Source organism: Anarrhichthys ocellatus, unplaced genomic scaffold (genome assembly GCF_004355925.1).
Source record: "Anarrhichthys ocellatus isolate YVR2014 unplaced genomic scaffold, GSC_Weel_1.0 scaffold21, whole genome shotgun sequence".
NCBI lineage: Eukaryota > Metazoa > Chordata > Actinopteri > Perciformes > Anarhichadidae > Anarrhichthys > Anarrhichthys ocellatus.
This window is the reverse complement of record NW_022280051.1, coordinates 1,562,022-1,587,975: the sequence shown is the minus strand read 5'-3', so window position 1 is coordinate 1,587,975 and position 25,954 is coordinate 1,562,022. Positions and strand designations below refer to the sequence as shown.

General features: G+C 42.6%; 1 protein-coding gene across 5 annotated transcripts in view; it reads right to left on the bottom strand.

Annotated features, from left to right (window-relative positions):
- The window catches only part of iqsec3a (IQ motif and Sec7 domain ArfGEF 3a), a 79,061-nt gene that overhangs the window by 26,007 nt on the left and 27,100 nt on the right, over window positions 1-25,954 (bottom strand). For 4 of the 5 annotated variants that reach the window (XM_031859148.1, XM_031859150.1, XM_031859151.1 and 1 more), the window contains 2 exons: window positions 14,648-15,257; window positions 5,891-7,158 (listed from right to left, as the gene is read on the bottom strand). In XM_031859148.1, coding sequence (XP_031715008.1) covers window positions 5,891-7,158; window positions 14,648-15,257 — 1,878 coding nt within the window. The remainder of the gene's footprint in view (window positions 1-5,890; window positions 7,159-14,647; window positions 15,258-25,954) is intronic. The other variant, XM_031859153.1, reaches the window with a different exon arrangement.

Sequence of the window (25,954 nt, the reverse complement as noted above, 5' to 3'; positions counted from 1 at the left end):
GGGGGGGGGGGGGGGGGGGTGGGGGGGGGGGGTGCGATGATGAGTGAGGCTGGACTGCCTCAAAGCATCTGCTGCGACAGCCTCAGCACACACTCTGTTTCTGGCTTGCCCTCTCAGCCGAAGGTGATGTCTCGCCAAACGAATTTGGCAGATATCACTCATTTGATGTTTGCCCAACAACAGATGGATCGCACATGGTGATTATTATTCGGATGTGGGGGTGAAGATAGGGAAGGAAAGGGAGGAGATGATGCCGGATTGATGGATTCTTATAAGTGATGCAGAAAGAGACCGTCCTCATCGGACAATCATTAGCCCTGGTTGATTGTCCAAATGCTGAAAACAGTCATGTTTACATTTTCAACGACATGGATCGCCTTAACAACCTTAACCAAATAGTCTCCTAATGTTCACAAAACCTTTGTCATATGTGGTACATCAGAAAACATTGAAGTAAGGGAGCAACAGTGCAACATGATGAGACACATGCACACAACAGAGGAGTGAATGCAAGAGACACAGGACCCCAGATGTCACGCTAAAGTGACAAATCTCAAATAAACTACTCCATTCAAAGACCTCTTCCTTCCTCACACACACTTCTTTTTCTCCATCTTGGACTCCCACCCTCATCATAAATACAAACTTCCACTTTTATTGGCCCTTTATTTTAGGTCTATTTCAGAGGTGCACAGGGGCCATACCTCAGAGCTGTGTTTTATGGCCTTTACAAGTGCTGAACTGTCAGCACTGTGTGTTGCCCATGCCTCCAGATGCACACATTTCTTGTTTCTAACCAGTGATAGATTGATGGCCCGGTTTGCGCCGCTGTGCATTTTTCTGAGTAAAAAATGCACAATTGTGTGCTGTGACTGTAAATACTTCAAAACTCTGAATCATTACACTGATGGGTACTTGCTCTCTTATGTATGCCCGGAGCCCTGTCACATCAACCCTGCAGGCTGCACGACACAAACAGCACACCCCTTGAGATAACTCCCTGAATAAACATATTCATCTTAACCCCGATCGTTTCCTTAACACTAACCAACTGCGACAATTTCAAGGGGCATATCCTGTTGTAGGCGTGTCCTGTAAAACTATGACTATTTGAGCTGTTCATTCCTTAGCTTTAGCATGAAGTTGTTGTCCTTGCTAGCCCTGTGTTACCATGGAGGTATGACGGGGAATGGATACATATTTGGAGGCTGACAGACCCAGAAGTTGTAATTCCACGGTTTGGCCGGTACGAAAATTTGCTTCAAGGCCCGGCGCTCTTCCTGGGTGCTTGGTCACGACACATAGCGTTGAAATGTCACAGCTGACTCCACATATATTTTGATGAAATTGTAATTTTTTTCAAATCAGCTGAGCTACTCGGCAATTTTACCATGTACCACCTGCAGAACAACTGCAGAAGATAAATGGGAAATGTTTTCTCTGTTCACCATCTGGATTTCAGAGTTTGTAATTATGTGCTGGGTCATTCTGCACCGAGGGCAGAATGTTAATGCAGGCGAGGTAAGTGTATGCACAAACAAACAAGCACAGACCCGCACATAGTTTTCCACAGAGCTCTCTCCTCCTGGCGTCAGGGTATCCCTCTCGAGGAGATGGGAAGACTTCACTGATCTGCTGATCTTAATGAGCCTTCCCTGACATATGCATTCAGATCTGCCTTTCTGTCTCTCTGACTCTCTTCACACGTATCTCTTATGCCACCTTTTATTTAATTCATAAAGCTCTGCTGGTGCTCTACTTCCATGCATGATGGGGAGTCGATGTCATTCCCCCGTGAGCTGCTCTTATGTCAATGCTTTCACTACATGTCTATTATTGCATACATATCCATCCGTACAAAAACAGCAATATACTCAGGAATATGTCATTTATGGCACACCTCCTCACATCCTCCCCATCTATGTTGAAGGTTTTCTATCGGCTCCCTTGTGTGATGGCAGTTGTCCTTGACACACACTTCAATGTAGTCATTGTTATTCCATACACTCTCAAGGTGGAAACTTTATCAAGCGCTCTCTCTCTCAACCTTTCACCCCCTCTACCTTTTTGTGTCCCTTTCGGTTCCTCTCTCTTGCTTTTGCACTCCATTTCCATTACCCCCTGTGTCATTTTATTCTTGTGCAGGCTGCTGCACACACACACACACACGCACAACTTCAGACTTTTCCTCTCTTTGATTTACTTTCTCCCGTAGGTTTCCTTGACCACCTGCTGCAAGACAAACACACACCTACACAGACAAACACACACACACACACGCACATTACATTATCTAAATGTGTGCATATGTGTGAGCTATAGTGTGTCTGCATGATCAAGCAATGCCCAAGTTTTAGCCCAAAGCAAACACCACTGTTTAAGATGCAAAGGATACAACAGCGCAGGTATTAGAGGGAGGATGTGAACTGGTGGAACTAATAAGCCTCAAGCTTGAATGCCCTCTCTCTCACTCTCTCTCCCTCTCTCTCCCTCTCCCTCCCTGTCCCTATCTCCATCTCTCTCTCTCCTCTTATTTCTTTAGCACTTCCTTCCTCATTCTGTCTCTCTCTCTCTCCTTGTAGCCAATTTATTAAAAGTCAGCTTATCTGTCAAGGTGTTTGATTTGGGGAATGAGAAGAAGGGATGGCACATGTCATTTTCTGAACCTGGGAGTTTTCATTAAACAGTCATTAACAAATATGTACAGTCCTCACTTCCCCTCTAAGGATATGGTTCAGATAAAATCTGAACAAACAAATGAATGCTATAGCCAAACGTGCTGTGCCTCTCCAGCTGCCATTTAGAGTGACACTATCAAAGTGGACGTGTCTTGAAAACTAATAGTCAAAATAGAGTGCGCCAAAGTGATCTTTTCTTTATGCTATCTGACAGGGAATTCGTAAGTAGACTTGCTAAGTAGACTGACGTTGAAATGTCATTAAGGTAGCAGACAACCCTTATGTCCTTTGTTTCTACCCGTGTTACATTAGACACAAGGATATTCTGATAAAAAATATTTGGAATTTCTGTCGTTTTTTTTCAAATTATCACCTAAACTTAAACCACGGCTGTTTCAGTTGGCAAACCATAACTCTATCCTCTGTCAGTAGTTTTACATTTTGCATTTTGAGAGTGCTGCATTTTGAGAGTGCTGCTGATGTGCACAGGGGAATGAATCTCTAATTCTTTATGCAGTTTAGGACATGTCCGAAACAGATGAGTTAATATCTGATGTCATCTGCTTTTAGAAATAATAACATAATAATATAACTTTATTGCAGTTTTTACAGAACCCACCTCCCTCCTTGCCCTTCATGTTTTTCTTTCATTTTCTGTATTTTGTTTATTTCCCCTGGTGATTATTTCCTCTCCAGTAACTGCACAGCTCGTTCCTGCTCCTCTCGTTTTCAGCGTCACGCTCAAGCATTGAGTCAAAGTTAATCGGCTTTATTGTGCACTTTTATTGCGCTGCAGAGCTTGGCAGTGAGCAAAAAGATAATGGGTGTTCATGAGCTCCAATCTTCTAAATTTGTGTGAGATGGCTTAATTGGGGCAATATCCTAACAAAATCTTGTAGTGGTTTTGCACCCAAGGGAACGCAGTGTCTTTCCTGTTGAAAGCAAGGAGAGCTTCGACAGAAATGGTTGAGGTGGCAGTGACAAAAGAAACTTGGTTTGAAATGTTAACACATTTTTCATTCCGGTTCCCAAGATGCCGGTTCACACAGTGCTGAAGGAACGTTTAATTACATTCACGACTCGCAGCAGAATGACTAATGAGAATTTTTAGGATTTGTGGTTCGTTGCCATTATTTTTTGGGATCCACCCCTTATGTATTCCGACTAATTGTTACCCAGCAACTCCATCGGTGGTTGGGTTGAAATAGATCCGAGTGAGATCAGTTAATTTATTAGAAAACTGTATGTGGGGTGTTTGGGTCCTTTAGGGTATGCTTTAGGGTGAAGACCTAATAGAGCATATGGTAAATGTCCTCATTTAAAGATTCCTTGCAAGTGTGCTGTTGGCTGCTTCGGACATTGTAAACAGTCATATGGTTACAAACCTTTCTAAAAGGAAAAAAAATCAGCACCTATCTTCGATTTTGTTCTTTTGTATGACGTAAATGTTAACATAAATTAACATATGCGTTATGTAATATGTAAAAAATATATATTTTAGAGCTTCTCTGAATATGTAATGATTTTTTACATCACGGCACGACAACTAGCTTGGAGTCATAATTCACCGAGCGTTTCACCATTTTCTCCAACAAAACTGAGCGAGTTCAAGGAGTCAGTGTTTCTCTCAACAAATCAACAGATTTAGTCAGCGCTGGCCGCCGTGCACTGTCGTCACCATTGCAACAGTTTTTTTTTAACCTATCTCTCGCTGCCATGTAACCACCTTGCTTCTGTCTGGAGCGCGTCCTGGGGAAGTTCTTATCTGGCTTTGACTTTGTCACTCTTCATTTGGCAGCGGGGGAGAACTGAATTCACAATGGCTCAAAAGCTGCAAACATAAACAAGCTTTCCAAGACAGAAATGTTTTTCTTCTGCTGACAATTTGTGAAGCCACAGTGGAAAATGCAGTGGGAGTCGGGTAGGCCTATTAGTAGGATACAACAGTTACCTGTATCGCTATGGGTTCCTGGCATCTAAGGCAAACTTTGATCTGTTATTCAATCTAAACTGAAAGCTTCTTCGCTTGTGACATTTAAATATCCTGCTTGAAAATACGAACAAGTATGTGAGCTAAGGAGCTGTAAGTATTTATGCATATATTGGTAGAACAAAATAACCAACTTTACGCTACACAGCAATACAAGGACAATGTACCATCAATATTCAACACTTCTTTTTAAGACATTAAAAAAACCAATAAAAAGTTCACTGGAGAAAAAATGTTCAACCAATGGAACCATTTTTAGCTTTAGTAGCTATGTAGCTACAGCTGATATTCTTTCTGCCTTTATCTAAAATCAATGACCAATTGTTTCAAACATCACAAATGGACTTGAATCTGCCACTGTCAGCATCCCCTGCATTATGTGCTGGAACAAAAAGCTTGACAGGCAGAGCAACAATATCTATGGGGTGTGTGGATCTTATCCAAATGGCAGTTCCACCATGTCTGGGTTTGTCTGTTTCCTTCATTTCACTCCTGTTCTCTTAAAAATCAGTCCCCACACAGCTCCGTGTCTCAATAATTCATCCCAGTTTTGATTTGTCTTTCTGAGAAGAAAGAAGACACCTCAGATCCAGCTTGGGACTTGGGCTTCATTCTGTTTGTTCTTTCGGCACAATGGGGATCTGTGAGGAAAAGTGCTTTTCTTTGCTCTTTCGAGTCCAGAGAGCCACATCAAACTTCAGGTATACTGAGAGGAGGGGTGGAGGTACAGAATGTTTCATTAATCTCACTGTACAGTATTCTATCTCTTCCGACATATCCTATCATTTTTCTTTCCAATGGTAATCAGAATATATATTTTCATTTAGCCTCTCTGTATACGAACATTTTCATTTAAATTCGAGACCTCACAAGAGGAACAGTCACATTACCAGACTCTGATTAGCTGGTGTTACTCTTAAACTGGTATGAATACTCCCAAATTATCCCCAAACACCATAAAATGTCCGGACTGGCTTTGTGTGTGAAAAGATAGTTTTAAAATACTTTCCATTTTTTTGGAAACAAGGCAGAAAGGATAAAAAAATAAATAAATGACCAGATTTTCTGTCAACTTTAAATCTCTTTGTGATCTCTTTGTGATTTTAGGGCAGTAAATCATGTCTTACCAGATAACATTGATTCAGAGGTGATACCATAAAACCGCAGCCGGATTTTACGTCATCTAAACACAAAAGAACAACAAAATTCAGTGGCTACTCACACATTGAAGAGATTGAGGCCGATACGGTAGAGGCGCTTTCGCATGACGTCAGTGGACAGCGTGGGTGATTTACAGCTGGCGGGGTTCTCACAGTGGTAGCGTGGCAGGCTGAGGATCATGGCCTGCAGTGCCTCCTTGGACGAGGCTTCAGATGTGGAGCGTGCCTCTGTGGACGTGCTGCTGCTGCTCATCTGCTCTGAGCTGTTATCTGCAGTCTCGGAGCTGCACCTCTTGACTTCCAGGGGCGCTGCCATGGGCGAGCTCCCCAGCAGCGGTGGAAAGACGTGAGAGGGCTTTGTGGGTTGTGGCAGCACCACCACAACTTCCTCTGGGCTTTGAGGAGCAGCCATCTTATCCAGAGGGGTTAGGAGAGGCTGATCCTCCTCCCCCAGCTCTTCTTCACTCGGTGGAGGAGCAGGGAACTCAACATCCTGCTCGCCTTCTTCAAATTCTGATTCTAGGGGTGGCGGGGGCTCTTGTGGGGGCGGTGGTGGATCTATGGGTTCGACTGGGAGTTCTGCAGGGGGAGGAGGGGGTTCTTGTGAGAGGCCATGAGAAATGTAGATCGGAGAGGAGTTTGTCGTTGTGGAAGTAGATGTGACAGTCGTGGAGGCTCCTTCTTGTTGGACGCAGCTGCCGAGGGTGACGGTGGACGATTCCATGACTGAGGATGAAACACGGAAGTTCTGGCTGTCGAACTGCACCGTCACATCCCGGAACGCCATCATCAGCTTGCTTGCGCTTCTCGACAGGTCACTTGGGTCCAGTGGGCCTTGATGAAGCGTTGACTCTCCCTCAACACATCCTTCTCCTCCATCTCCTCCTCCTGCTGCTGCTGCAGCAGCACTGAAGGAGTCGGCACCGAACTGATAGGTGCCGCCTTCTTGCAGTGAGCACATGGTCTTCAGGCTCCAGTTGCTGAGTGCATCGTCTATGGACTTTGCCAGTGACTGGACCTGTTCAGTGAATGAGTCTTCCAGGTCGGTCAGGGAGCCACCAACTGTGGCAGGCAGAGATGGCGAGCGCACCAATGGGATGCCTGTCAAGTTGTAGCCTTCTGCCAGGGCCCGTTCAGCAGAGAAACCCTCTGTGTTTTGCATGCGGACCTTGCGCAGGGAGATGCGTCGAGGCAGACGACTCTCCAGTAGCGAATTGCGGATCTTCTCGAAGTTCTTGCTGAGCTGGTACTGGCGGAAGGCAGTCTGGATCTTGCAGGCAGCACGGCGGGAGATTAGGTGGCCACCGTATTTGTGCTCTAACATTTCGATCTAAAAACAGAGAAGGAAGAAGAGAAAAGGAAAATAATGAATTGCTGGAATTTCTGATAACCTGTAGTGGCAATCTGCAATTATTGAGAAAATCATAACTGTCTCACTAATACATGACAATTATGGCTGTGAGAAATTGCAGAACAACCACAAGATACACAGAGATTGGCAAGTCAAAACATTGCCAAGGACTCCCATAATCCCCTTATTCAAGGATGCTTATATTTATGAAAAGGTCCTTTTCAAAAAAAAACATTTTTCATTGTTCTCCTGCCTGTTACTGTGGTGCATGGGAGATGAATATGGCATATGAGTTGAATGTCAGTGTGAAAAAACAGAATGATGAATGGGATATCTGTGGTGGGAAAAGAAAAATAAATGAAAATCCCAGGAGATAAAAAGGGTTGTAAAGTCCAATTTTAGTAAGAAGCAGGCAAAATTAAAATATTAAAATTCAAAATCAAAATAATAATATCCTCACATGGTTCAGTCATTATTTCCAGGAGTTTTGATGTGTAAACTGAACCTACAGTTTGGTCAAAGTCACTGTTTGAAAGAGAGCACAGTAAGTACGGCTGACTCATGGCATTCGGTCAAACTGTACATCTCCTCGGCAAATAAAACTCAATCTGTGAGAATTCCACAGAGAGGTCCTCCACGCAACTTTAAATTGTCTGAAACTGAACAAGCCATTAATCTTGCCTGTGAAAAATTGCTCAAATGCTGTGGGAAATAGATAGAGATGTAATACAGCCATTCTTATCAGGCAGCAGCTCAAACACTGGATGAGACCTCTTTGAGTTTCCCAGAACAATCAGGGTGTGGGTATCTTTGGAAGGGCCCAGAAACTGCTCTTATCTTCTCCAGTAACTCTGAAAATCCTTTTCATTCAGACTAAATCAATGACTATAATTCTGTTTCTGTTCTAACAGTATCAAGGACACGAGTGTGGAGGAGGATTCAGCTTTGAAATAATAGCAGTGTCACCTTCTGTCATTTTCCAAAAAAAAAAATTCTATGCTGCAGTGCACATAAAAATCACATTTAATTCTGGGAAAATAGAAATCCTTGCTGTTCCCTCCCTCAGTGTTTTCTTCAGGAGCTGGTTTTCTTGCATTGGGGTGATGTGTTCATGAGGATTAGCATGGCTCAAGTCAACTATCCCTCCTGTAAATTCAAATGCCATTGAACGAACGGTTACAGCCTCCACGAACGATCAAAATGTGACTTTCAGCTGCTAATCTCCCTTCGCTTTAGCACTGGACAAAGTCACCCAACCACCTCCCGATGCCGTAATGCCTCGAGGGTTTGCAATTTGTGATAAGTGGTTAGTTCAAGATGCAGCCTCTGCCGTTGCCACTGGAGGAAGGGAATCACATACAAAGCTCTTTAGAAAAGTGGAATGACACTGAAAATCCATCTTATCTACTCCATTTACATTTCACTGCAGAGCCTCTGCGAGCAAAGTGAGACGTACTGGGAATATTAAAGGTGGTTTATGAATAGGACGCATGGTTCGCAGCTCTACTGTATCTGCTGATGGCGTCCTTCTCATTCGCTGTCAACTCGTGAAAACTGGTCGAACTCGGCCTGAATATTCATCAGGATTGTTCTGTGACTGTGCTCTGTGCACTCTCTAAATGACAAGGTTAGCCTTATCGCAGTGTGACTGCGCTCCAAAATATACCTTGTGTAGCTTTTTTTTTTTTTTTTAAAAGACAGGCACAGAGGTAATATGATCTCATTACTTAGAAAGGTGTCCCTCATCTAAACAAATCCTGCAAAGAGTTCCACTGCATAGGTGCCCTTGGTAGTGAAAAAGGGGCCGTCAGTGCGGCTGCGTTTGATTAAATGTGGCAGGCGAGCTTGTTTGTTTTGCCTTCTGCGTAAGCAGGTTAGGGGACGATGAATAAAGCATTTGGGTCGCGTTGCTTTCTTTCTGTCAGAGTGTGTATCTGATACACTTTGCCACTCGGATTACAGCCAACCAGTACGAGCTGGGACATGATAGATGGAGAGAGGAAGAACACAGTAAAGAAATGGGACAGGATTTCATGCCAGTCTAAGATTGTGTTGGGACTATAGATGTGCTGTTTCTGGTTCAACTTCTTTGTTGGAGGTTTTTTTTTTACCATCAGAATGTTTCACCAATTTCTATCATTACTTACAAAATACATCCAATATTCACTCTCTTTTAGCTTCGGTTTTTGGTCTCTACCAACTCCTTAGGGAAATATCTGACACTTTGGCTGCTAAATGCTTCACTATGTCTCCCGGCTAGTCACTAACTGTGTCTGTCTGCCGTCTGGTGCTGAGCAGGTAATGTACTGTGGGATTTTAGAGCTTTTTCTTTTGCTGAAAACTCCAAAGTTGCGAGCCAACAGCTAATCAATGAGCTAAAAATATAAGGTCACGGTCACACATGCTCATACAGTTTGAGGTGAAGTTCATGCTGAAGGTGGGCGGTGCTTAGTGGGGTCAAACACTCACACTTCTTTGCTATTTGTTAAGGCTACGACTTCAGCGGTCAAAGTTCACCAAAGTTGAACTCCACGTGATGCGAAGATGCAAATTTAGCCGAGGGGAGCTGCAATTTTGGGTGATCGTCCTCTGTATAGGTTCATTGCCTCCCACACTATACATTGTCTTCATGTTGTCATAAATACACTTCTACATACAGAGCTTGACTCAGAGCCTACAGGTGGATGCTGGAGTAGAGGTGGGGCTTCTGTTTGATGATTCGTGTGCTGATATTTATGGCCACAATAATCATGGCATAAAACGTGTGCATGCACATCCCTAGCTGCCACTTGACCGCTGTACAGAGAACTACATGTAAAAAAAGGGCAAGATAAAGAAAGATGGATGATCAGAGCACCAAAGAAACAAGAAAACAAGTGCATTGATGGGAAGGTAAGAAGATATAGAAAGAGGTGATGAGACGGATGGCCGCGCCAAGAGTGGCACTGCATTAGCCGACTGTCAGTTCTACCTCTGATCACTTCTCTAAGTGCTGATGGAGAGAGATTATTCCGGAGAGGCAGTGCTTCGAGAGCACAGTGATGGCACTGCTCTGTTCCACCAAAGGTCTAAATCAATTTTGACGGGCAGATCAGCACCATGCTGACCTCGTGTTCCCCTTTGAACGAGGGGGGAAAACGGTGGTAAACAAAACCAGTGCAAAGTGGTACGACGCTGCAGTGTGCAATTCTACATGATACTTAGAAATAGCAAGATACTACTGAGAGGAAAAGGTGTAATTCTTTAAGAAAGGACGAATAAAGGCGATGGCACATGGACATATTTGAAATCAAGGACATACGAAAGGAGCAGATCTCTAAAACTTGTGAAGTCAAATAGGCTACACATCAGAGGCTGATTTTCAGATATCATCAGATGGTGATGGTTGTTATCGTGGCTTGAAATATGGGACTTTTTCTGTCTATGCATGAAATATTAATACCCAGCGGCTCTGGAAAAAGGAATCTGTTTTAGTCCAGCAATGTTTGCGCCTTAAACAAAAACGTGTCTCAAAACAAAAGGTCAACCAAAAGCACAATACACAGCATGTTTTTTTTATGATTTCAAGGAGCATATTTAGTCATGTGCCAAGATTTTTTTTCCCTTCCTCCTCTTTTCAAGCCTTACGAGATTACATATCATGTAGAATACTAATTGCTAATTATTTATAATACTAGCTTGTGGTTTGGTTGTTTGTCTCTGAGGCAAACAGCAACAAATTACTACCAATTGAAGCATTTTGGAAAATATTCTTATTTGCTTTTTAGACATGGAGTTAGATGAGAAGCGTGGTAACGCTCAGCAGGAGTAGTTCCCAAAATGTCACACTATTCCTTTAAAAGAAAAATCAATGCCACAGGAACATGACAACATGGCGGTCCAGTGGGAACAATGCACTGCATGTCCTTTTTTTAGCCATAATCTTTTAGTTTCTCCTTTACATTTGTGAGAAAAGGGCCGATGTGCGTGAGTAAAACAGCAGCTTATCAGATCTAACATGCTGCAGAAATAAGAGGCAAAATGCAAAGCCACGATTATTAGCCTTCATGCACACTTGTCTTACAGCACAGAAACATCTGCATGATTAATGAGATGATTATATAACAGCAAAACTGGGACACAACTAACGCTGACTGTATTACAAGATGAGGATGACAACAAAGGGCTTGATGTCATCAGAGGATGGTGATCAGTTAAGCTGAGACATCATTGACCAAAGTCAGTTTGTGAAAAAGGTCGGCGGTTACTGAAAGACTAATTCTGACGCAGAAAGAAACGCAGTCTCGTTAGTGTTGCAAAAAACAACATGAGATGATACAGCAGCAACCTAATGAACAATGTCATCATATTTGCGAATCCGTGCCTTATTGCATCAGCAGTTTTAGGACAAGCTGCTTGTTTGATATTTCTTGTCTTCGTGTCGCTTGCGCATTTAAGTGGCATTTATGAGTGCCATCAAATTTAACTTTTCGCCATTTTGCATGTTTCACTTTATGGAGATAAATGCATGTTGATTCACGGGTACCTCGATTACTCAAGCAGAGATTAGCAGCAATTACAGAGCAGGAACAGCCGCTTCAAGTCAGGTCTAATCACCTATCGCTTCATCGTTCCGAGAAAACAAAAGGCCGTGCAGTCTGCGAAGATTGAACCTGCAATGCTTTCTTTACCAAAACCTTTTCCATTCGGAGTAAATGTGTCCGTGCTTTACAAACAGGGAGAAGTGTAGTGTTCCTAAGGCTTTTGCTGGAGAGTTTTAATAGACTCAGAGACTCGGATGACAGTGCAGATCATCCGAGAAACACTAAAAAACTATTTAAAAGGAGTTCAGATTGTTGTATGTGAGATCACATAATTTTTTGTGAAGATTTTATTTTGTTGACGATGTTCCTCATCATGCTGCGTTTTTGTGAGACTGATTTACATTAACTTTTGTTTTTATCAACAGCCATACTGATGAACATATAACATAATTTTGTTCACGAAGGAGGTCAAAGAGTTCACTGACTCCAATTGTTTTCCTATTAATCACACAGCTGTAAAAAATATATAATATATAATTGTAACTCAGTTTAGAGTTGTTGCCTTTTCTTCTGCAAACCATAACCTTTGTGCCTTAGGTGTGGTCGAACTAGAGACTTCATCACGAGGTTCCTCCACTGCAATCAAGGTATCGCCTCGCAGATCCAATTACCCTGACATTGATCTGCTGAAGCATCAAGCCCCGGCACCCCCGACTGTACAGACACAAGATCAATCTAGCTGATCGCGTATCTCCAGCATTGTTGACAATGAGATAGTGGGAGAGATGTGAGATTAAAAGGAGGGAGAATGGAGGTGAGAGGGAGACACAGGCAAGGAGCTGAGGTTAAAAGAACCTTTAGTATCGAATAAGTAAGTGATGAGTGAGGAAAGGACTGAATGAAGATGGAGCCGACAGAGTGAAATATAAAGCAACCGTCCCACTCAAAATAATTGGTTTCATTGGTTGCTTGGATGATGGACTTTAGCAAACATCAGCGATAATGCTTCAGCTCATCTTGCATTTTTGTATGTTGAATTGAAATTGAAACAAATATTGACAAAGAAGAGCACAATCCAAATGACACTGAGAGGGTCACCTCTGACACTATCAGTGTCATTTGGATTGTGATGTATCTTCACAGTCTGGTGCCCTGAGGCTGAGAAACACTTAAAACCAGGGCGACTATGTTTACCGATTGTTCTGGGTTGTTGATTGTCCATTGAGTTTGAGTAAGCCACACTATACTTACAGTAATAGTAATGGAAGTCAATACCGGAGACTTCAGCAACCTTTGTGCCTCAGAAAGAAAACAGCTAATCCAATAAAATTGTAAAAATCTGACAAAAGAAACATGCATGATGTGCAATCGGTATATTTAGGCCTGCAACTGAGAGAAATCTCCATTGTTGATTTCCCAGAGCTCAGGTCGATTTCTTGTAATATCCTACCCAACAGTCCATAATCCAAAGATGATCAATTTAAATGTTATAAAACAGAGGAAAGCTGCGCCAATCCACACAACCGAGAAGCTGGAATCTGTAAAACCTTGGCTTTTCTGCTGGAAAATGACTCTAACAATCTATACAGTTGTGGCATGCACACAAGACAAATAAAAAAAAGATTCAACAAATGAGCAGAGGCTGAAATATACTGACTGAAAAACACTGGAGCATTCATTTCCCATAATGCAACATAACAGCATTTTATTAGACCCATGCTGCCTCCTAAATGCCTACTTCTTTACAAACCACACACTTTGTAATGCAAACAGTCTGCTAAAAAGTGTAGGTGTCAAGTCCAGACCAAGACAACCCCGATGACATCATTATGACATCATGAGGGTTATTTCTTCAAACACATGGAAATTACACAACTTTGCTTTGTCAGGCTTGTGACGAGAAAACTGAACTTCATGTGCAAAATAAAATATTAAATGATTATGAAAATGATTAAGCTCTAATAATAGTATGCATCGCAAAGAAGATCTGAGTTGCAGAAAACTGATCAGGAGCGCAGACCGAGCCCCCACAAGTGTGCCCCACAAGTCTGCTGCCTTACCTGGTTGAAGATCCATGGACTGGAGAATGTTGGTTAGATGGATGACAATGAAAACGAGTGGCGAATGTTTGATGGTTCTTGAAATGGAGATGATCATGTAATGATTTCCAACTCCCCTGATGAACAGCGTGATAAGAGCACAAACATGAGAACATGGAAATGCATGTTTAAATACAGTCACAGTTCATAGACATATCGGTTTCAGACAAAATCAGTTTAACTGGGCTGCAACAAGATGAGAACAGATAACAGTCACATGCTTTTATTCTTCATGGAAATGAGGGCTTTTCATCATCCAGAGGATCTCATACAGCAGCAGAGAAAAGACAAACGAAAAGGCTTTCCATTCATGCAGATACAAACGCAATTTGTTTTGCACATTGTCTTTATTTTACCCTGATGTGTGTACGTGTACGTATGTATATACACAGTGTATGAAACTTAATGTACATGAGTTGCTCTACTTCCAGTAAATTACAACACAGCAGTAAAATATGGTCGTAAAAAATTCTATGGTACTTTCAGAAGACATACACTCACAATCCAAAGTTGGTGAGAGACGAAATCATGTATGGATGATGATGAAATGATGACATGACAATGATGGTTCATGAAAATGAAGAAAAGGAAGCTCATCATTAGTTGACACAGTCTAGAAGTGCCAAAAGGGATCAATGCAACGAACAACAAAACCACAAAAAAAATCTCATCAAACACCAGCTTCTCTCCCAAAAACACAAGTTTCCTCTTCAGACAGGAACATCACAAACATGTCAGACCACAAGACGTACAATACACACAAGCCAAGTTACTGTACCTGCCGCCCTCCCGCTCCCCTCACCCAAACAACACACCAACCCTCCCCCATCCCCAACACAACCCTACCTGCTTATTTTTGAGGTCAAGCGAGAGCTCATAGTCGGAGGTGGTGGAGTGTGAGCCGGCCCCGTTGCGCTGCACCCTCAAGGGCGATGCCGTGTGGTGCAGGCTGGCTCTCCTCCCCACCCCACCTCCTTTTGCTCCTCCCCCTTCTTCCTCCTCATCTTCTTCCTGTGCTGCTTCGCCCTCACGCTGCCCGGCCTGTGCCTCCTCTCCCTCTTGCGTTCTCTTTGCCTCCACAACTTCTTCCAGCGTTTCCATCTCTTGCTCCACCACCACCTGCTCCTCTCTGCAAGGTGAAGGGGCTTCAGGGGCGTCCTGTGCCGCCTCCTCGCTCGGAACCTCGACTTGAGGCTGAGGCTGAGGCTCGGGCTCGGGCTCCGGTGCAGGATGAGATTTGGGTTCAGATCCCGGCTGAGGATTGGTTTCAGGCAGGGGCTGAGGTTGAGTCTGCGGTTGGGGCTCACACTGAGGCTGTGGCGGATGAATCTGTGGCTCAGCCTCTTGCTGCTGTTGCTCGGGCTGAGGTTGCGGTTGTGACTCGACCTCACTCTGCAGCTCCCCCTCTCCTCCCTTCCCTTCCTCCCCAATAGACGAGTCTGGAGAAAGGTCATCGCTGCAGAAAGGAGGAGAAAACGCAGAGTGAGGTTGCTGCTGCATCCGTGGTGAGCTCTGACCTCTTCTCCAGGCTGCCTGGGTTAGTGGTAAGAAGTTGACCCTTTTTTTTTTTTTTTTTTGCATGATCTCTCTCACTCTGCTACCAATTGTGTGCAGGGCCAGGTCTTCTGTCTACCTGCTCTGTTCTGTCTGCTTCTCTTGTCCGTCTAGACACCGACAGACAATGAAACAATGAAGTAAAGATGTACAGCACAGAACAGCTGACAAAACCACAGTGTACAAAAGTGACAAAAAGGATCAAGAACGATTATTTATTTCAGCAAAATCTACAGAAGAGAACGTGTGAAAAAAACAAGAAAGCTGACGGCCAAAAGTGACACACACCCAACACACACACACACAGACACACAGAGACATGGGGGACAGTCATGCAGCTATTACAATTGTCTCTACGCTTTTTGGACTATATGTTTGAATGGTTGCATGTATGAGTGTTAGTGGGGGATGTGGCTTTTTATGGTGTAGTTAACCAATAATGTAACACACGAGGGGATGTGTTGCTGTGTTTTGGTTGAATCTGTTTTTTAAGACACTCTTTTTCCTTCTCCTTTCTTCTAGAAGCCCCCTTTGTTCTGTGTTGCAGGTTTAGTATAACGAATATATATGTTGGCCCCAGCTTACTTTCTCTTTGTCTCTTATCTTCAGGGTTGCCTTGAGTTTTATCGATCCTATCGGTCATTGCTGTCATGTTGTTTCTATGTGAATGATGTCATACGTGCCTTGAAAACAGGTTTGACACCGCGGGTCAGGCTTTTCTGTCATGCTGGTGTTATTAGCAAGGACACGTTCGAGCAAAATGATCTGTCAACCAAAAGACACATCCCTAATAGGCTCGTTTAACAGCAGCCATTGTGACATGTCATTGAAAGGTAAACACAGGTGTAATTATGGCCCTGTTGCATTTAGGTGGGTTAGGGCCCTAGCATTGTGCATGCTAGCTCACTGGATTGGCTGTGACACACTAAATACTACAGGTACATAATTCATTTGATCAATTGCACCTGTGTTTGCCCTGCAATGACATGTGGAAATGACTGCTGTGAAGAAAAAGGCCTATACGATAGCAACTCATCCAATAGTTTATGCGACATTTCCATTTCAGGTTCTGATGGTGCAAGTCAGTAGGATACACCATTTGGAAACAAAGATATTTGGAGATATTTAATTAGATAAATGAAAGCTTTTGACCTGCTGGTGTTGCTAGGTAAAATGTCATAAGCATGGACTCATTGAGCACAAAATCAGGACACTCAGGCTGCCATATGCAGAGTGCTGCACTACAACGTTGGCATGACTCTCACCAGAGGGTGAGGATTCGTCAGAGGAATTACAAAATCTTTGTCTCAACAGAAATCTGTGTATTCGCAGAAAAAGAGTTGACAGGTAGGAAAATGTAACCTCTACATATTGTGTGTATTTGTGGTTAAAATGTGCAGTGTGTTTTGTGTGTACGCAGCCTTAAATCCGAAAAATGACTTTGTGTGCAGCAAGATCCCGTCTGCTTCCTCTTCCTGCACAGGAGGCTCACTCCACATCTTCATCCCACATGGCAGCACATAGGCTTGAGGAGAAAGTATCTTCAGCGGGGATATAGCTGGATCTACAACTTCTAAAAAAGAGCTTGTACGAGTAATGAATAATGAATAGAGGAATAAAGTCTACTGCTCCAACACTCAGCTTGCAGGTGAGCTTTTTACTTGAGCAAAAAATAGATCTGCCTGAAAAAAACAGAGGACTTCTTTTAGGATGAGAGTCGTTCTGTTGCCTACCTACCGTCTCCGCTCACAATGCTTCCGCTCATTGTCCTAAAAATTGTCCTATTTGCATTTTGCGGGAGCGCTTGTTCTGGTGGGAGATAATCTGACAACCAACAGGCTACGTGCGGCTGGATTTTTTAAAAGTTCCACGTGCTTAAGGTGTTCAAGGGGATTATTTGTGAGGGGACACAGTAAAAAAAACTCTCCATATTAAATGACTGATAACATAAATATATGTATGTGTGTGTGTGTGTGTATTTATGTAAAGCATATAGCGTCATTGTCAACAACTCCAACGATGGCTTCACTTTCCTCCAACCTCTACGTCTGTCACTCACACTCCCTCTCCGCATATCAACTTTTCTCAATTTTTTTCCTTTCATCCATTTTGTCAAGCTTCCTGTCATCCTCTCTGTCCAACCGTCCCTCTTACACACACACACACACACACACACACACACACACACACACACACACACACACACACGCCAGTCTGTCCTCCTCCAGGTAAGGAGATTGAGCGGTTCCAGGTGTCAACGTGACTGACGAGGCGGAGACAAGCCCTGGATGCTGCCTCTCTCTCTCTCCTCTCATCTTTCCATGCGTCAGTATTGAAGACGGATGAGCGAGCGCAGCGGCCTCGATGCATTCCCTCCAGAATACAATTACAGTGCTCGCTTATGTCTTCGGCTCTCTCTGCCATAATTGCTAACAAGCTGGTGCTGTAGTCTGATGTGAGTTCAGGTCTGAGTGCTATTGGCTTGTGTTGTTTATTTAGTCTGCACTTATAATACAACATTGATTTGAATCGGGGTGCATGAGAGTATTGGCTTCTGGCTGCATACAATTTCCATATGTGCAGTCTTTGTGGCCTCTGCATTTTGCAGCATTGCAGGGCTGTGAAACATTATGCCGAGTATGTGAATATGGTGTTCAGACATGCAGTTAATAATGTGCTTTCTGTGTATGTGTGTGAATAAGCACAGATCCTTTGTTCAATGGTGGAAGAAATATTTGGAGCCGGGTTGGTTAGGTTCAGGTACAAACATGACTTGTTCAGGTTAGGCTGTCACTTTCCAACAGTCTCTTGACTCTCCGTCTTTGCTCCTGTCAAACGGCCGCTAGAGGACTTCCTCCTTAAACGTGACGATATCTAGTTCTGGGGTACCTGCTGAGACTGCTGATGATTTCTTGAGAGGACATTCTCCTTTAAATACAGTTTGGTAGTTTAGGCCAGTGGTTTCCAACTCCCTCCAAAAAGTCACAAACAAATGATCATACTAACTCTTTCTTTTAATGTGGATGAGAAAAATAAAAAGGATCACGATTTACACTGCTTCGACTTTCATTAACCTTGATCGTGCAGCTTTTGCCGCGTCATCAGCGTAGAGGTGTGCAGCAGCAGAGATGCGATATCGTGCTGTGTGACTAGTGGGGTCAAAGGGTCTTTCCTCTGGCGGACTGCAGCCAAAGAGTCGCTGAAGACGGCATCATGTGAAAAAAACCCACATCAGCAGAAGTCATAGCAAATGAGATCCCTGAAGAAGCTACTAGCTACCATGCTTTTCTGTTCAAGAAAGCAGTTTTCTTTTAATATACATATATATATATATTCTCATACTGCTCATTGATAATTAATCAGTTCATCAGGCAGAATACAAGGACTAGAGAGCAGAAGATTCTGCATAAATAAGCACATTTCTTTCTTCTGATGAATGCAGAGGCTAATGTATGGAGCACATGTGCTGAATACATCACCCAAGTGTATTTTAATTTCATCAAAGTTTCTGCAAGAAGTAGAAACATGACGTAGTGCCACATTCACAACAGAGAATTCTGACTGACTGAATTTTATGTTCAAAATATTATTACATGTTAAAATGCTGCATTATTCCCCTTAACAGGGAGCAAATATCTGAGTGGGAGAAGGAATTAAAAGAAATAAACACACAGATACAGCTATCCAATGCATGTTGTTCTTGCATGTTGGTTTGATTGTCCAGAGGGCGCGTAGTCTACTGTACACGTACCGTTTGAATGTATTGCCTCTACCGCCATTGTATAACCTCGGCTACGGCATCTGTAACTCTGACAGAGGCAATATCCCCTTTACAGCTCTTTATCATATCGCGGTAGCTAGCAAATGTCAGGCACTGTTCCCTTCATGTTACGGATCATAGGGTTTTTTATTAATGATCTTACGGAGAGATTGAGACTCTAAAGTTGATGTTCTCTCCACCACGTAACCAGCTACAAGCTTGATCATTTCCCTCGGAGTTCCCTGTTTCGAAGCTGTAGCACCGGCATCGCTCTCTTCCTTGATGCATCTCGCCACCAACCAGTATGGCTGGTGGATCCAACACTGGGTATGGCTGTGTGCATATGAATCATGAGGAGATGAGGCAGAGCGTGAGGGTGACAGAGGTACAGAAAGAAAGCTCTGACTCAGGAAATTAAGGAGTGAAAGCCTGATGTACAAAAGAAAAAATCTGTTTACTGGTCATGGAAGTACATAGTTGTTTGATCAATTGTATAATGTCTTCTGTGGCTCTAGCAACTTTGTAACCCTGGTTATCATTATCCCAAGACGTGGGCGTTTATATAGGGCGGGTTAAAGGAAAATTAAACAAGCTGCATTATGGGAATTGTGGGATCTACCATCTTTTAAGCTTGACCCATTAAGTCACGATATCTTAGACTCTGCTGCGTCGACAATTTGAAATGTGCCGCACAAGTCCTCCAAGTTAATGTAAGTGCAATAATATATCTTGAAATAGCCCTTTACGTTCTAGGAAAGCACACAAAAATGTGGCACACATCATAGTGCCACTCTTTAGAGAGAATAAAGATCTGATTCATCCACCAGGGCCTCCTTTTATGAACAGATGAAAAACCACATCTAGTCTTTGAGTCTCTGTTTTCCTTGATCACGGTCAAACGGAAACATACATCCGCTATCCACACCCATCTGCAGCTCCCTCGCTCCCATAAGAACTACCGTCCTGTTTCAAAGCAAAGACAGTAAAGTCTAGAAAAAGGACTGAGGAAGCATATTTGCGGCACATTCTTGGCCACGTTGTCTGAAGAAGCTTTTGTGTGGAATGGCTTACAGATATAGCCATGAGATGTTTAAATCATTAGACACTGGACGAGTCACATGGTCAACTGTCTCTGTGCTTTTCTTTTTTTCCCCCAGAGGACAAGAAGTCAATTTGCACTTGTTAGTGATTTAAAGTCTCATAAAGGTAATTTTGAAAAAAACATAAAAATTGATCGGTCTATCTAGAATAGCACTGATCAGATCAGATACATTATGGAAAATGGTCTAAGATGTAATGAACTGTTCTGGAACTGCAAAAACTGGAAGATTGAGGCGATAAAGTGCTATTTGAATAGTTAAATAGACATAAAATATGCATGAAGTTACTATGCTCCTATACCAAGCATGGCTAACTCTACCCTGTGAAATTCCGCTTGAGCCGACATACAGTGATGCATGCTAGGTGGCCTTCTCTTTGTGCTTTCTGCTCACCTCATGTGATCAATCCTGCAGGGATGGAATTGGTTATGGAGATGCCAATCAATCGTGCGCTCACTTGAGTGGGACGACACCGCTCATAAATAGCACTGTTTAGCGAGAAAGAGGCAACGTGACGAGAAGAAACCTAGCGTAAAAAGGGAGGCATTTCTGTACTTTTATATGTAATCCATACATTCTGGGCACTGGGTGTTGACTGAAGAGGACTGACATCAATGTCGACCAGTTTATGTTTCTGAAAAGCACAGAATCAGCCTCCAGCTCTTGTTAAAATCCCATAGAGACATTCTTAAATGGCGGGCCAGTGATAAGTATCTCAGGGCGAGCAGGTTGAGGTGAGACTACAAAACAGCACACGGCACACTCACATTCTTGCCTCCTGCTGTACAGGGTTAGCCTTTCATTTATCGTGTTGAATTTTAAGACCGAACGAGGATAGTCGCCCCTAAAGGATTTGAAGAACAAACTGCTTGCACATACTGCACGAAAAACACACAGAACCACGGGCATTCCCATGCAATGTCAATGTAACGTCTTTCCAGCAACAACAGAGCACAGAGTATAAAAACAGGTTTGGCTTGTGAAATATGCAAGACAGGATTTCAAATTGAATCTCTTCAGAAGCCGATGCCCCGGGATGTGGATAAAATGGAGGGAGAGATAGAAAGAGGAAGAGGGAGCGAGACGGCAGTGGGTGGAAATTGCATCGTAGATTTATGGTTGACGTACAACTGCAAGCACAGATATATATACACAGCCCAGTACTCAGGGTCAGGACTTCAAGGATGGAAAATGACAGGCATTCATCACCCAATGTCACAGAACGTCATTCATAAATCGGGTTGGATATCCTCCCAATCTGCTTTAAGAAACACGCTTCCATACTATTATACTACTTTTGGAGACATGCCTAAATTGCTTTCAATTGAATGGTTGTTTTTTTTCTAATTGAGGAAGTATCATATCTTTAGAGACGGCATAAAGTTATTGCTGAGGTAGACAATGTCATTTACAGTGTGTCCAGAACATAAAGCCTGCTTTAGATTATCATTGTCTGATGTCTGAGTCATGTTTACTTCCCTCGTTCTTATTCACATCCTGTTGCAAATATGAATCACCATGCTATTTTTATACCTCGTGGCAAAAGCATCTTTTTATGGGTGCCTAACAGAGAAGCATAAAGAGAAGGAAGTGTTCAAGAACAACAATGCCTGGAGAAAGAATTTGGCTGTTGCTTTGCCTCATTGTGAGTGGAAGAAACAATTGAGCCGTCCCCCAACCCTGATGATTTCACAAGCTAATTGACTATTATGTGGCCCATTGGGGGGAAATAACTGTTGTTTCTTTCCTTATTTGGCTCACTCTCTTTTTCACATATCTGAAAACATCCTCAGGCGGTTTACCGATGCTCGAGTGTCTTGTTTGAATTTGCCTCTTTTAAGCAGCACAGGACCTTCAAGGACCACATGATGGAGGCTCTTTGATGCTAAATCACAGGAGCTTGGAAATACTGGAGATGGCTTAGAAATATCTTTAAAAGTCTAAATGTTTTCTTCAGTATACAAAGATATTTATTTAGATATTAAACAAATCTACGGTGCACACTATTGATGCTCTACAGCAACTTGCTGCAGTTATATAGTTATTGGCTCACAAGTAGGAGAAACTAACAGAGTGTAATAAAATGTATCAAGGACACTTCTCAGTGGATCTGAACTGATACAACATCATGAGTGTCAGATGATTCAGCTAGCACAGTATTGTATTCATTGTAATTCGCCGCACAGTGGTTATAATGAAAGTGCGGGTTGTCACCCCAGTTAAATCTGGGCTGCGTTCTCAGCAATTGAGACGTGAAAGTGAAACAAAAGAGTTTAAAAAGCTGCTGTGAAATGATGGGGCAACTGTACATTTTAGATCTCTTAGATAAGAGTTAAGAGTAGACAAGAGAGATTTGAAATCAAGTTATCTAAAGAATGGATACACATTGCCAACATGTTGTAGTACAGCTTGCGTACACATAGTGAGACAGAAATGGAAGAAGAGAATGAGCAGGAAGATGAAACAGTTCCGATAAAATTAAATCAGAATTTGCGCAAAAATTCTTGAATTGCGATATAAATCATCTTTGGTGTCCCGTTCATGTGTCCCACAGTCCGTTTTCAGTAAGGCCATTTCTGTCCCAATCAACTCCCTCCACAGGACCAAAGATTGAACTGTAAACTAGAATGAACTAGTATTTTATACTTCTTACTCATGAGCTTATTGAATAAGAGAAGACGAGCCACCCACAGCACCCACCATGATCTGGAGTCCCCCGGGAGCTACTTTATGTGTGTGTGGGCGAGCATGCACAGATAGATATTACACTTTCAAATGTAATGACATTTCTCTTGGAATTAGCAAGTTTATTCTGATTAAGGTGTTTATGTAAGCCATTGAGCCCTCAGTAATATTAGTGGAATTAAAGGCTCAACCCAAAAATCTATTTTAGGTTTGAAAGCTGGATGTAAAAGTTCAGAGCAAGGGGGTGTTTCGTGATTCATGAAGGAATTAATGCAATATTTGATTGGTAAATCAAACCAAATCAGTGTATGCTAGTTGAAATAAAGAAGAAAAAAGACCAGAAACATGGCAGTGATGAAAACGCCACTGTCGCCAGATAAACAGTGGACAAAGAGGAAGAATCCAGGATGGACAAGGAGATGAATTGGAGACATTAAATTGCCTGGTTGACAGAAAAAGAAATACCCATAGACGGTTTCTCCAAATGGCAGAAAGAGTTGTCAAGACCATCGAGGGGAATCAGAGGCAGCTACTGACATGGAGATAACTCCAGACTTTCATTACATCCAGGAGGAGAGAGGAAATGAGGGGTCAAATTTATGTTGGGAGTCGGAAGTTACTCACGAATATCCATGGACTCACTGTGAAATTTCAGAATGCGGAGGGTGACAAGATGAAGCGGTCTCGGCAGCAGAACGGACAGATCCACAAATGGAAGAGAGAGGCTCACAGTCACAGACCGTATCTCCAAAATGATTTAGATCGGAATGATGAAAGGCAGGCTGAGATATATGGAAATGCAAGATCAACTGTAAAATATGGATTCCAGCACTTTTGAAGAGACGACCAGTGAAACATGCTGGAAGGGTAAGACGCAGGAAAGGAAGGAATGTATAATTTGTCACAAAGCTAATGTCCTGACTGAGCTCAAGGTGACCCCATTAACTTTTTTTCTGAAACACTTGATAGATTGATTAATTGTCAGCTGCTAGAGAAACCAAAACAATTACAACGCTCCATAGTTGAGGGAAACTGCAAAGTTGGGTGATCATTTTCTAAATACTGATTTGTGCAGTGAGTCAACAAGGCTGAGTTTCTGAATGTCTTGATTGGAATTCTATTTCTCTGTTTTGAAGGTGGATTCGTTGTCCTGTTTATCACACTGCACAGTCATCTATTTGATGTACGGCGTTCATTTTGGTAGTGGCTGCTGACAATACCTTTCTCCTGCAGATTACTCTTGCTTTCTTGCTAATTACAATCCTACACAAAACAAATGCTGTGCTGTGATATTCATAGCAAAATCTGATACAGTTTAAGCCATTTGTACTGCAGTATTGTGAGGTGGTGTCAACAGAACTGGGAAACATCGATCCACTTCCTGCACCTTCAACAACCTAAAAGACTTGCTGATGATCACACACACACACACACACACACACACACACACACACACACACACACATGCATTGTGTGTGCATTCCTTCTGAAGGAGTGAGGACCGGCCAAAACGTCCTCACTTTCCAAAATGTCCTCACTCTGAAAGTCTAAAACTCAAATGGGTCCTCACAATGATAGGTGTACAAGTACACACACTTCTCTGTCACTACAGGAAGTATATCGAACAATGTCAGCGTGAAAGTTACCATGTACACGTAGAATGATCTGTTGCGTCCTTGTTTGAAAAGAGAATAACGGTCGAGCACATTTGGCATCTGATAAAACATTGTAAACTCTTCACTGTATTACACCAGAGTAGGCCTTGACGCCCATAGATTCACACTCACTCACACACACACACATACACAGACTCAACACAGCATCGCCGGATACCCAATGTAGCCAAAGACAGCAGCCAAAAATACTGGGGGACCATGAGACAAACACACACACAAATAAATACAAGTTGTTCAGTTTGTTATACCACGAACAAGACTGTCTCTACTTACAAATACAGTAACATAGCAATAGCCTGGAACATCACACATCATCTTTCGTCACAAGACGTTAAAGTAAAAAGAGATTGACGTGAGGTAACTAATCCAACAGTATATACAATAAGCCCTGGTCACTAATATCATTATACCCACTTACCCTTTTATTTCACTGTGCTATAACAACATCTACTTCCTGCTTTAGCACAAAAGTCATTTTAAACAACAAACAACTAATGCTGTCAATCTTACAGTGTGAAGCTATTTATTTACTTTCCTTACAGGGTTTATTTGTCACCAGCTACAAAAGAAAAAAAACGCGAGAGGAGGTTGTTTATTGTGATGACGGAGCCGAGGCAGAAGAGGCATGGTCTGTCATCGGGCTCTCTATTATCTGTCACTGTTCTCACACACACATGCACACGCTCATATACTCCAAATCAGTCTCCCCTCATCGGTGAAATTGCTTTCAAGGGAAGGGTAACACAAATAATGTTTCACTGTCCTCATTCTACGGCAAAAAAAAATAAAAAAATCAAGTTAAGCCAGAAGGTGACCAGCGTTGTGTTTCCATTGCCTCTCTTGAAAGTGGTGAGATGCTATCCCATCACCGAGCCGATAAGAGGGGCAGAAAATTCAATTACATCTCAGTGAAATGTGAAAGGTTTTTCTTCCAGAGTGAGAGCCCGTCCACGCCTGTGTGGACCTTCACGTTCAATCTTTTCACTGACTTTGGAGGTAACGTGGGTCGTTCGAGAGCGACCAGTCTGTTTGGCGATGTCAGAGCAGGTCCATCACAAAATGGGCTTTGTGGGCTACTGTAGAAGCAAACTAATGGTGCGTTATATGGTTCCCAAATGGGGTGAAAGAGTGGAACCAAAAATAAAGAAGGACGTCTGGTCTGCAATAATAAGTCTGACTTCACCAACAATGTCCTTTACATTACAAGGCCAAACTAAGTTCTGCGAGGAAGAGCTGTACTTTGAATGATTGTGAGTCATTGACACAGTTTTCAGCTTCTTTTACTTTCTTTTTTTGTTCAAGGTCTCAGAATGGATCTTCATCTTGAAGGCTTCTGCGTGTTTCAGCTCAACATAAAAGTGGATTTTTTTTTTTTCTT